General features: G+C 41.8%; 1 protein-coding gene and 1 long non-coding RNA gene across 2 annotated transcripts; both read left to right on the forward strand.

The window, feature by feature from the left end:
- Positions 1-17: 17 nt before the first annotated feature.
- Positions 18-2,138, forward strand: LOC115383262 (uncharacterized). The gene is made up of 3 exons (XR_003930660.1): positions 18-55; positions 1,136-1,187; positions 1,544-2,138. It is a non-coding gene; the product is annotated as an uncharacterized LOC115383262 (long non-coding RNA).
- A 1,725-nt stretch (positions 2,139-3,863) lies between these two features.
- dipk1b (divergent protein kinase domain 1B) lies at positions 3,864-9,997 on the forward strand. The gene is made up of 5 exons (XM_030084676.1): positions 3,864-4,048; positions 5,429-5,563; positions 6,450-6,557; positions 8,536-8,712; positions 8,986-9,997. The coding sequence occupies exons 1-5, from the start codon at positions 3,980-3,982 to the stop codon at positions 9,796-9,798; spliced, it is 1,302 nt and encodes a 433-aa protein (XP_029940536.1). The 5' UTR covers positions 3,864-3,979; the 3' UTR covers positions 9,799-9,997.
- The last annotated feature ends 1,802 nt before the right edge of the window (positions 9,998-11,799 follow it).

Below are 11,799 nucleotides of genomic sequence, written 5' to 3' on the forward strand. Positions count from 1 at the left end.
CTTATTTGTAGTTCCCCCCTCTGACCAGCAGGGGTGCAAACAGACTGTCAAGATGGTGAGTTGGAGAATATTCCTCTTTAAAAAGTTAAATACTTCGCATTTCACGGCGTAATTTTACATATTGCCACTTTGAAACACGTTTATTTAACGTTGTTTTATAGCTGCAGGGTGTTAACATGTCCGCTGAAAGCAATGTGTACTTTTCTGTTTAAATGTGTTCAGTATTTCAGTCCACTTCGAGGCGTTTTCCTGGTAAATCTTGGCAAATGCTTTAGATTTTCGTGTTTCTTTATAGGTTTCCTGCTTCAGAACAGCGTGTTCTCTCCGCGTTGAGCAGCGGGCTATTTTAGGTTCGTGCTCTGGATATGTGGAGGCCATGAGGAGCTTAACCACAGTGACATATTGGAGATATTTAAGGATTAAGTCTGTTCCTGCTCGGTTTTTAGCAGGTTTTTGTGATGTGAGGTTGTGGGTGTGGCCGCTTTGGGGCATTTTCAGCCAAACCTGTTGCCAAACTAGTAAATGTGAAGGAGTTATTCTTCTAAAGCAATTCAAAACTAATTGTCATGGTTTCTTATGTTCACCAAAAACTCTCAACTATCAATAATAGCCCTAAATTTAGTTCATTAGAGGTTTGATAGTGTTCACAAACAATAAGTGACAACAAAACCCTCTTAAAGTTGCTATTTGTGAGATAGAATCTGACCGTTTTGCAGTAGAATTCAGTCAAATGTCATATAACTTTCATTTGGATGGTTTATCCCCTCACATTGCATAGAAAATAACTGAAAGCAGTATAAAAAAACACATAAGGATGCAATAGTACAATATAGCAGATCAGAAAGAGCTAATAAAATGTCTAGAGTAGAGTTTAGAATGACATCTAAAACGTTATAAAAAAAAAAGTAAATTACACGTGTATCAAATATATAGAAGAATTTTCAAGTACAGTGGGATGTTTTCAAGCTGCCATATAAGTATCCAACCTCTGATGGTCCTGATAGTGTCGCTCCAATCAGTTTATGTCATTTCTCATTTTTAGATATGAGATTTGGCTCTCCTTTGTGAGAAGGTCTTCTTGAATGTTTGTTTTCTTTCATCATATTAACATTTTCTTTATGATTCGCTGTGACAGGTGATGACTGACCTGAATTTTCCTCCATCCATCCACGTGAGGACTGAACTTGGTAAGCGTCCCTTAGTAACCACATGTTTGGAGTTTAACACTGAGGCGCTGCTGTTGCCCCTTGAGACTCAGCTTTGACTTCAGTGTCCCTGCTGTGCAAAAAGAGGGCAGAAAGTAACTGGCTCACGATAGCTCGATTTTCTACTGCGCAGTGGACTTCGGGTATGGAACCGAGCCAGATATTTATTTTGCATTTATTTACATGGCCGAGTTGTCAGTAAATTCAATCATTTATTTATTTATTTATTTTTTAATTAATGAGGTGAGACCTATATATAGCTTCAATGAAAACCTATCCAATGGTTTTAGTAGCTCCAAAACACACATCGCACTTCTAAAGGTCATTTCTCTTTCCAGAGTCGTTTTCCCACATGGTGAAGCGTCCTCCTGCTTCAGTGTTGGGGGATGAGTGTTGAAGATGTCTGCAGATCTCTGGGCCTTCGGAATCATGGCTGAAATTGAGCGCTTCACATGTGAACTCAAAGCATCGGGCAACTTTTTATTTGTTTCACAAGAGGAGTAAAAATAAGATCAAGTTGAGTGTATTTTATTCAGAAACACAGACTGACCTGGTCTACAAAATGAAACATAAAGTTTAACGCCTAAAATATGTTTTTAAGGTTTGCGTTTGTTTTAACATGTTCATGTGTTAATTTTGAAACCTTCACTACCTCAAACATTGAGATATTTAGGATGTTGAGGATTTGATTATTTGGAGGCTGTTTCATGGATGTAGCAGAAAGAGGAGATGGACGAGGGAGTAGTTTATTACCCACACACACGCGTGACAGCTGTCATCCACCTGACCGATCACTTCCGCCATTTTAACCCCCACCGTCAGTGCACCACCCCTCCCCACGTCGCCAAACCCCTTCTAACGTGAGGAACTCCCCCTCCCAGCAGACGCCACAAAGCCATAATAGAGGTAAGCAATCAAATATATATTTTTTTACTTTCAACTGTTTCTTCATTAATAAAGTTTTTAAAGACAGTTTTCTGTGTTGTTCATGTTCTTTCTGCAGGAACTTCACTGACTCAGATTTTCCCCTATGAATTTAACAATCCTGTCACTGAATGAAGCTGCAGCATATCATTTATTTGATCTTTACACTGGCCTGGTATGGCAGCATTTACATATTATAGTTGAAATATCAAAAGTGAATTCAAACCCTATTGTTTAGTATGTAGTAAAAAAAAAAAATCAGATCAGAATAATTAAATTGAACCACCAGCAGTGATAACATCAAGAAACGCTTACAAGTCAGTGAAAACTACACTGTTTTTCTCATCTCAATGTTGATAATATCAATTCTTTCAGCTGACTCTCAAACAGTTGCTACTGACTAGTATTGCAAAATGAGACAAAATATGTTCCTAAAGCTGAACTCTGTGACGACGACACGTATTTCAGATTTCACAACTGTTGAGTTCTGCTGAGGATCAGGTTTGTGAAATTGTCAAGTTGTCAATAAGTCTCATTGCTTCGGACTTCAGTCGTCCAATCCCCCAAACAACACGGAGCAAGAGCCGACAGCAACGTTATAGAAGATTTAGGAAACTGGTGTAACATTTAAAAGGGAAATAATCAGGTTTAGAATAGAAATATTTCAATTAACCGCAGAGAAAAAAAATTCTGTATAGCATTTCATCACACTGAATAAATAGAAAAGAACATTAAAAAATATCAGGACAGGACAAAAATTAAATGAGTGGTCTTAAATATCAATATGTACAAGGCAGATTGGTGACTCATGCCAACACAGAAAGGATGAAATTAACCAAAAACATTCATGCCAGGATTGGCAAACGCATTTTTGTTCATTGGGCGCATGCAGCCTAATTTGAGCGGGTCGGACTGGTAAAATATAGCCAGAATAATCTAAATTAAAGGATTAAATTAAATTTTCTTTATTGCGATGCAGAATACATATGATGAAATTGTCTGTTTTACTCAAAATTACAGCAGTCTCAACTTGAAGCCAATTTTAATTATGCTTACTGTCAAAAACTGCAGTGAAATGTGATTGGAGCCTCAGTTTTGGCCCATGGGCTTTATGTTTGACACCCCTGCTTTATGACATTTGCACAATTCACTGGCAAACCGTTAACCGATTCACCCATTCTGGTGGTCCTGATAAAACCGGATACTGGTCTCTCTGTGCAGATTGATGCACTCTGCTCCTTCACCATCGATCACCAATCGCACACATGATCTGTGATATTAAAGGACAGGAAGCGCACTGGGATTTTTTTTTTTAGTCGGTCGACAGAAAAGAGGAAAAAAAAGCAAACGCGTCTCTCTCCCTTTAAAGGAGCGCAGCGGCGAGTCGCTGGGAGACGGAGGCTGTGCGCGCCACGGAGGCTGTGCGCGCCGCCGCTCCTCGCTCGACACACTCGCTCTCCCTGAAACACAACCGCCAACACTTTCTCATGACGGGCTGACGAAGACGCAAGAAATTGACTCTAATCCGACTGACTCGTGACCGCAGCTGCATAGCGGGGGATGAGGACTCCCATCCTGCGCTGGAGCGGAGGTTTTCCGGCCCATATGGAGCCCAAATTGCTCAATTTCAAGGACGTGCGCTTGATCTTCGCTCCTTTTTTTTTTTTGTCAACAAGGAGAATGAGGTGCATTGAGGAGAAAAACAACACCTTTTAGTGTCAGATTAAAATGCCTCTCGCGCTGCGCGATAATTTGCCGGATTGCGACGCGCGGCGTGTGTTCGGCGCGAGGATGTGATCAGACGGGGATCTGCGCTTTTCTCGCTCCGCTGCCTCCACACCGAGTCGCTCATGATGCCCAGGGCTCTGCGGAGGCTGCTCCATCTGATGCTCTTCTGCCCCCTGTCCAAAGGCCTGCAGGTATGTGACCGGCATGCTGCACATGATAAGGATTAAAATTTTGGGGAAAAAAAAAAAAATCATCAGTGTGCGTGTCAAATATAAATATTCTGGTTCAGAGCCCACTTCACGTGCGTCACAAAATGTCGCGAGTCCTCAATCTGGAAAGAAGAAGAAGAAGAAGAAGAAAAGGTGCATCCTCCATATAATCACATTTTCCTGAGGTCAAAGAGCAGCAGCTGTTTTGGAGAAAGTAGCCATACAGATCTGGATTCAGAGCTAACCCCCTTCATATGCTTCATACACCATTAAAACATTGTGTTATGAGTACTTTTGCTCTCAATGCTTTCTTCTTGACTGTTTTCCTTGATGGGTGTCAAACATATCTGAGTTTAGGGGCCACAATTAGATCTCGAATGCAACATAACTTCTCCCAATGTTTCCCTTTGATTAAAAATACTCCACATTTAAATATCTTCACAATCTTTAATCATTTTATTTAACATAAGTGCAGTTTCAACATTGTTTTTTTGCCTGATGATTTTCGGTGAGTAATACAGCAAAAATATCAAGTTGAAGTTCATATTTTGTCTGTGAAGTTTCTTTCATCCAAATAATTTGACTTTGACTTTATGCTTCTTTTGGGAAAATATGATGGAAGATCTGATATTTGATGATGAGACTGATGTTTGTTGTGCTGTATCAATGTCTTGGCTTGGCCCTTACAGTTGTCATGTCTTCTACTTTTCCTGAAACAGTGTGATCTTCGGTGAAAGTATTAGAAACATTTAATTTCTTAATGTTCTCTTTGTAATTTCACTCTTTGCAAGCCCAGTTTTAGCCTGTTTGGTCGTGTTTGACACCTCCACTCTCTCACAAATATCCCAATATACTATACACTCCCTTATTAACCTGCCATTCCCCTTTAGATCAGGACCGGATGAGTAGTTTCAGATTAACATGTTCTCCCCGTCAGTGTCACTCATTGATTATTCATCTGATGGACGTTTTACACAAGGGATTCTTTGACCCCAATAATGTCCTGCCAGCTTTGTGTATTGATCAAACACATTGTAAATGCTCCCGTTGACCCACTTTGTCTGTAAAGCATACTGTATGCCATATGAAGAATGATCACAGCCTGGCATCAGTAATAAACACAATAACCTGAGCATCTTTTAGCTGTGGTGGTATTTACATGATAGTTTAATCTTATTAGTGCCACTTATGAATTAAATGAGTTAAAATATCTGTACGGTTCGTTGATCTCTGCAGATCAGCTTTCATGGATTCGACTGTTGCTTCCTTCAGGTGTCATGTTGCCTGATTCAGTTTTTCTCCTCTCTTCTTCATCCCATCCCATCCCATCCATCCTTCTCTTTTGCGTCCCACCTCTGGCAGAGTCGTCTGCCGGCCATCAAGGTGAAATACCTTCTGCTGGCATGGCTGGGCATCCTGATCGTGGGCTGGGTGGTCTACATGCAGTACGCCTCGTACTCGGAGCTCTGCCGAGGCCACGTCTGCCATATGGTCATTGTAAGTATTGTATTACATGAAAATCGACCGCCAGAGCGTCGGGAAGACATAATAAAAGGTGTTTGTAAAATGGTTTTGTATTGTTTTGCGGTCTCATTTAATTATAGAAAGAGTCTCACCACCACAGACTGACACTCTGGGGCTGGCCTCGTGGTCGGTGTGTTTTGCTGAGGACGAGGCCCACAGCTCCACCACTCTCCTGCTGTTTCCAGCTGTTTTCAAAGCCTCTGACTTTTGAGAGGAAAACAGGCAGTGACATTTGAGAGCCCGGAGGAGCAGGACAGTGATTAACAGAATAACAAATCAGGGTAATTAACACAGAGTGAGAGTTCAGATGTGACCTCGTTGTAACGAATAATTGGATGTGGTGTGGCTGTGCACGGACACACGGCTCAAAATCTCTGGTTAGATATTTGTTGAACAGCTTTGAAGCAAATTTAGAGAACAGTCAGACCTTTCTTGTTACTGCAGGTGACAGAGGTGTGTGTGTGTGTGTGTGTGTGTGTGTGATGTTCTCAATACAGGATAAAATCTGCTTCCAGGCCTGCACCATGCAGTCCACCCACATATCAGAGCAGCGGCCTCTCTGGAGGGTGTTGGCGAAATCCTGTGCACAGATTTAAAAATATTCTCACATCTGCAAATATGAAACACTGGTTTAATTTGTTTTTCCACAAAAGTATGAGGCGCAGTTTCTCCTCAAACATTTCTGTACAGAGGGTCAGCTGAGGGTTAGCGCTGCGCCCTGGAGGAATAAACACGGAGGCATCTTAAAATACCTGACGTCCGAACCTTGACTTATGCGTCGCAGGAAGATGAGCCACTTGGAAGGTCTTCCTGTTTCCTGCGGTTCACGCTGCGCCTCTCTGCCTTTTTGTTTTTCCAGTGTGACCACTACAGGAGAGGCATTATATCAGGCTCGTCCTGCAAGGCATTGTGCGACCAGAGAACGCTGACGTTTCACCGATGCATGTCCACCTCCTCCACACATCAGGTAAAAATAAACACTCTCATTGTGTACGTTGAAAGAATAACACACTCCTACATGGAGACCTGTGGCTGAGGATAGGGCTTCTAAATGTATGCTCGCATTTTGGTTTCTCATTGTAAAGTTTATTCAATACAACATTAATAAATGTAATTCTTCTTTTGTTTTATTTTGTTTGAAGTGTTGTTGCCTTTTCAAGTCTAAATAATCTATTTTAGTTTCTTTTATTTGTTCACCCTGTGTTTAAACTTAATTTAATCCATCAATGCAGGCATCACTTATATGAAATATTTTATTTTGTTTGAGGATAAAAGATTTTTTTTGGGGGATATCACATGTACACACTAAAAAATGTTGGGTTAAAAACAACCGAATATGGGTTATTTTTTAACTCAACACTGGTTAATTATTGGACAGAACACATGCTGGGTCATTTTGACCCACCAAGTTGGGTTGGTTTCCTTAAACCAACAGTTGGATTATTTGAACAACCCAACTGGGTTGATCAAATAACCCCCTAGCAACCCCCTTGACTCACGGTCCCACACATAATAAAATAAAGACTAAACAGAACTCATAATAAAGAAGCAATAACAAACACATATGACCCACCAAAACGGCCCCAAAAGTCCCGAACAGTTCTTCCCATAATCCCATGCGGCTCCCCAGGGCACAGTCACCTGCCGCAGCGAACCCCAGCAGCCCTCACGGCCGCTACAATGTTGTTATGGTCATTATTTATTGATTAAATATATTCTGACACAAAAAAATTGAGAAAATTATTTATTAAAATATAATATTCACAAATTGCAAAATATTTTAAATAACAAACTCAGTATTGTGACGCTGGAGCGGCGACTTGAGGGCGGAAATGACGAGATTTCGTTAGAATTCAGCACACCAGAGCTGTATTATTACAACAACTGGAGGGGTGGAAATAAAGGCGGAAGTTATGAATAAGTTGAATTTGAAATTATAACCTCTCAAAAATGAAAAATTTTCAATACTTTTGGAGCCATATTCATTTTCAAAACATTGCCATTCGTACAGTATATTTATAAAGAACAGAAGTCCGGATGTTAAGCAAATATAGTTAAACAATTTAACTTTTAACTTACACTCAACATTTTACTGTGACATTCTTGTTTGTGCTGTATTTGCTGTGCTATCTTGTGACATTTGGGTTGTCTCTGTTGCTCCACTGTCTGTATTCCTGATTTTGATTGCTTAATTCACCTTGGCCCGTGCACTCTGTTGGTTCTGAGAAACAAAATGCGTTTCCATGAAAATATGGAAATGAGGAAACAAATGCCTTAAAGCTTGAAATTCATTTGGGCACACATGATCAACCTCTAATGTCTTACAAGAAAGAAGTGGCGCAAAATACAGTGAAATGTCCCAAAAAGATTTCCTCTTTAATTTTCATGCGGCAGAAAATGCCACAAATGACTATTTGTTTCAATTTGCAAGTCTGATGAAAGATTTGACATTTTATTTTTGCTTTTCCACAAATTAATGTCGGCAAAAACCTTTTTTCTTTTTTGCACGTTTTCTGAAAGTTACTCTGTCTGGCGTCGATACTAAGGCTACTTTATTCCACCCTGATAATCACTAATTTCTTTAGCTTCTCTGTTGAGTCTCAGCGTCGTACCGTCTCAAAACAGGACAAGGAGTTACTTTTATTTAAAATGAAACTTTGCAACGGTCAGCATTTAGGAAGGATTTGGATCAGTTTTTGGCAGATGTTCTGCATGTCTGGCATGTTTGCTCCAGACACTCTACCAAACATAAGGCCTGCAGGCCAAAGCTGGTCCGCAAGAGGCTCCAGTCCGGCCCGCACAACACTGAGACCTGACCTGAGATATCAGTGAGAGCTCGCTCCCTCAAGATGAAATTGTGCCGTAGTTTGACGCCTTTGATCTATATCCTAAACTGTATGGACTAACAGCTGTGCTATAAAACAGTTTTTTTCTTTCATTTGCAGGTGTATGTTGGCCTGTGGAAGGAGCGGCCTGTTGTGATTAAATGTGGCATTGAAGATCCGGTGAAAATTGACGGCGCACCGGACTCTATATTACGACAGGAGATGACCTTATTTGACAAACCCACTCGCGGGACCTCCATGGACGAGTTTAAAGAGATGCTGCACAGTTTCCTCAAGGTTCCTCAGCAATTACTCTGCCCAGCTTATAAGATAGAGCAGCCATAACCGTAGAAATCATCATCATCTTCATCTGAAAGGAAACTCTCTTCTATACATTACAGGAAATGTTTGAAATGGCTCGGAGCTAAAGGTTTAATGTGAATGTCCGTGGCCTTTAGCAGTAGCTACGCAGCCTTCAAACTTTAATATTAAGATGTAGCACTATTGAATTCATCCGTATCATTTTTACTGCATAATGACCAATAAATCTAACCTTCCTCCCGCCTGCAGGCTAACCTCGGCGAGCAGCCCTCTCTGAACACCTTGGTGGACAGGATTATAACTCTGGCCGATGTCAACTCGGACGGAAAGGTTTCCCTCGCCGAGGCCAAATCTATCTGGGCCCTGCTCCAGATCAACGAGTTCCTCCTCATGGTGGCGCTGCAGGAGAAGGAGCACACTCCCAAGCTGCTGGGCTTCTGCGGCGACTTGTACGTGACGGAGCGGGTGGGCCACAGCTCCCTGTACAGGATCGAGGTGCCTCATTACCTGAAGGCTCTGGTCCCGGAGGCCCTGAGCACCGGGCTGAACCACTGGCTGGCGCCGGCGTGGCCCCGCCGGGCCCGCATCACCATCGGCCTGCTGGAGTTTGTGGAGGAGGTCTTCCACGGCTCGTACGGGAGCTTCCTCATATGCGACGCCAACCTCCACCACGTGGGCTACAACGCCAAGTACGACTGCAAGATGGCCAACCTGCGCAGCGTGGCGTCCGAGGCCGTGGTGCGGGGCTTCCTGAAGGGGCGGCGGTGCGAGACCAACGCCGACTGCACCTACGGCCGGGACTGCACGGCCACCTGCGACCGCCTGGTCAAGCAGTGCAACACGGAGGTGGTGCAGCCCAACCTGGCCAAGGTCTGCGTGCTCCTGCAGGACTTCCTGCTGTTCGGGGCGCCGTCGGACCTGCGCGGCGATCTGGAGAAGCAGCTCCGCACCTGCGTGACGCTCAGCGGCTTGGCGAGCCAGATGGAGGTTCACCACTCACTAGTCCTTAACAACCTCAAGACACTGCTGTGGAAAAAAATCTCCAATACCCAGTACTCCTGAAAACCGGCTGAGGTGATCCTAATAGTGATTTTACATTCGCAAAGAGGTATTTTATGAACTCGGGCAGTTTTTTGCTTTGCGAAGCTTTGCCAAATGTTTTAGAGGGTTGTGATTAGTCCTATACTTTAACTCTTCATTGACTGTGAATAGCAAGAAACTGTGAACTACTGCATATACAATGTGAACCAGGAAGTAAAAACTGAATATAAACCCCATCATGATTTCATTTCCGTGACATTAATCTGTTTGCACATAATATTCTCAGGACACTGCCTATGACTTTCTTTGTAAAATTCTGTATATAAATAATTGAGAATAAAGTGACAGACACATTGTTTTGGGTGTCAGATTTTGTCTGAAGGGTTCGCAAATTTAAATAGATTACTTTGTTTAACGGATGTAAATCAGTCAGTTGAGGAAGCACAAATAAGATGTTAATAATGAAACTCTGGAGTGACTGAAGAGTGAAGTTTATATGATACTGATAATGTGTTGAAATCAGAATGAACGAGCCAGTGATCGACCAGATAATAAGCATTTTTTGACTTCTAATCCCTGAACACAATTATTTTGGGCCAGTACAATGTGAAAGAACTACATCAACCTGCAACAACGTTTAGATAAAATGTAAAACTGAAATATTATGCACATTTTGAAAGTTCATCCATCTGCAGATGATTCTTGGATTCCATTATGATGCCGCAAATTCAGCATTAAAGTTAATATCCCCTTGTCTACATCCTCGTTTTGACAACTTGGTCATTTATCTTTAAAGCTCTGCGTGTGAAATGATAAATGACATATGAGACTGGGTTGAAGGTTCCTCCAGGTGGTGGATAGCTGAGGCTTGAGAACATTAACAAAAACTAAAAAGCCACAGAATTCTTTCTAAGAAAGAAAGAAAAGAAAGATGAAAAATACTGTGTTATTTGCAAAAAAGTTGGATCCACTGTGTCTCCATTCCTCCACTTCCTGGGGTTTTGTCTTTCTGGTTGTCGTTGTAAGGACAATCCACTAGGCGGCAGTCATGTGCACGTTCAAGCATCTTGACTCTTTTCTCCTCACTTTCTTTGTAACATGCCAGGGAGGCCTTTTGTTGTCAGTTTCCTGTTGAAAGAAACTGTCTCCTCTTCCGTAGCTGGACACACACACTCACTTCTTGGTTAGGAAAACTGATGAAAGATTAATTTTCTTACACCTCCTCCCTGACGGGAATCAGAGGAAGGACTGCACTGCATGAGGAAAACGTCAGATCCTCTGTATGATTTCAGCATTTCTCTCTTTTGACTCTCCATTGTACACTTTTCTTGCAAAGTATTCTCTAGAAAAGTAGGGAAAAAGCCTTCTAAAGCACTGTTTTGTGCACTGTCTGTCCGAAAACATTATCCCTCAGAAACCCTGCTTATCTGGTGCTGTGGGTTAAATTCTGTTGTGGCTTTTGCGAATGTGTTGTGGCTTTTTTGCAGTTGCTATGACCCTTCTGGGCCACCACACACACCACATCGCCATGGTGTCGCTTTAATGTGAAACCACAGGATTACAATTGTAATCGTTGTCTCTTTAGAAAACAAGCCTTCGAACATCCAGTTAAAGCACATTAATCCAGATCATAGCCACAATGTCTTTGAACTTTACCATGAAATCATGTTAAACCTGCCCTCGGCAGCGTGAATAAATGTATTACATTTTCATAAACGACTTCTTTATTCAAAAGGACAAGAAAAAAGTTTCCTCTTGGGAGAAGCTTTGTTATATAACTGTGATGTCTGACCTTTGTTTGTTTTTACCAATGCAACCCACTCACTTCTTCTGCATTAACAGCTGTTCTTTAAGAGCATGAATTGCACAGATTTTTTTAAAAGACATCTTTTCATAATTTGTCCTTTTCCTATATTAACCAATGAAAGACTGGCAATTATATTCATCGTGAGAAGATGCTTAGTTCAGCTCCAGGCTGAGGCTCACTGGTGATTCTGAATCACCCTGCCAATGCAAATGCAA

This window comes from Salarias fasciatus (assembly GCF_902148845.1).
Source record: "Salarias fasciatus chromosome 7 unlocalized genomic scaffold, fSalaFa1.1 super_scaffold_4, whole genome shotgun sequence".
NCBI classification, from domain to species: Eukaryota; Metazoa; Chordata; class Actinopteri; order Blenniiformes; family Blenniidae; genus Salarias; species Salarias fasciatus.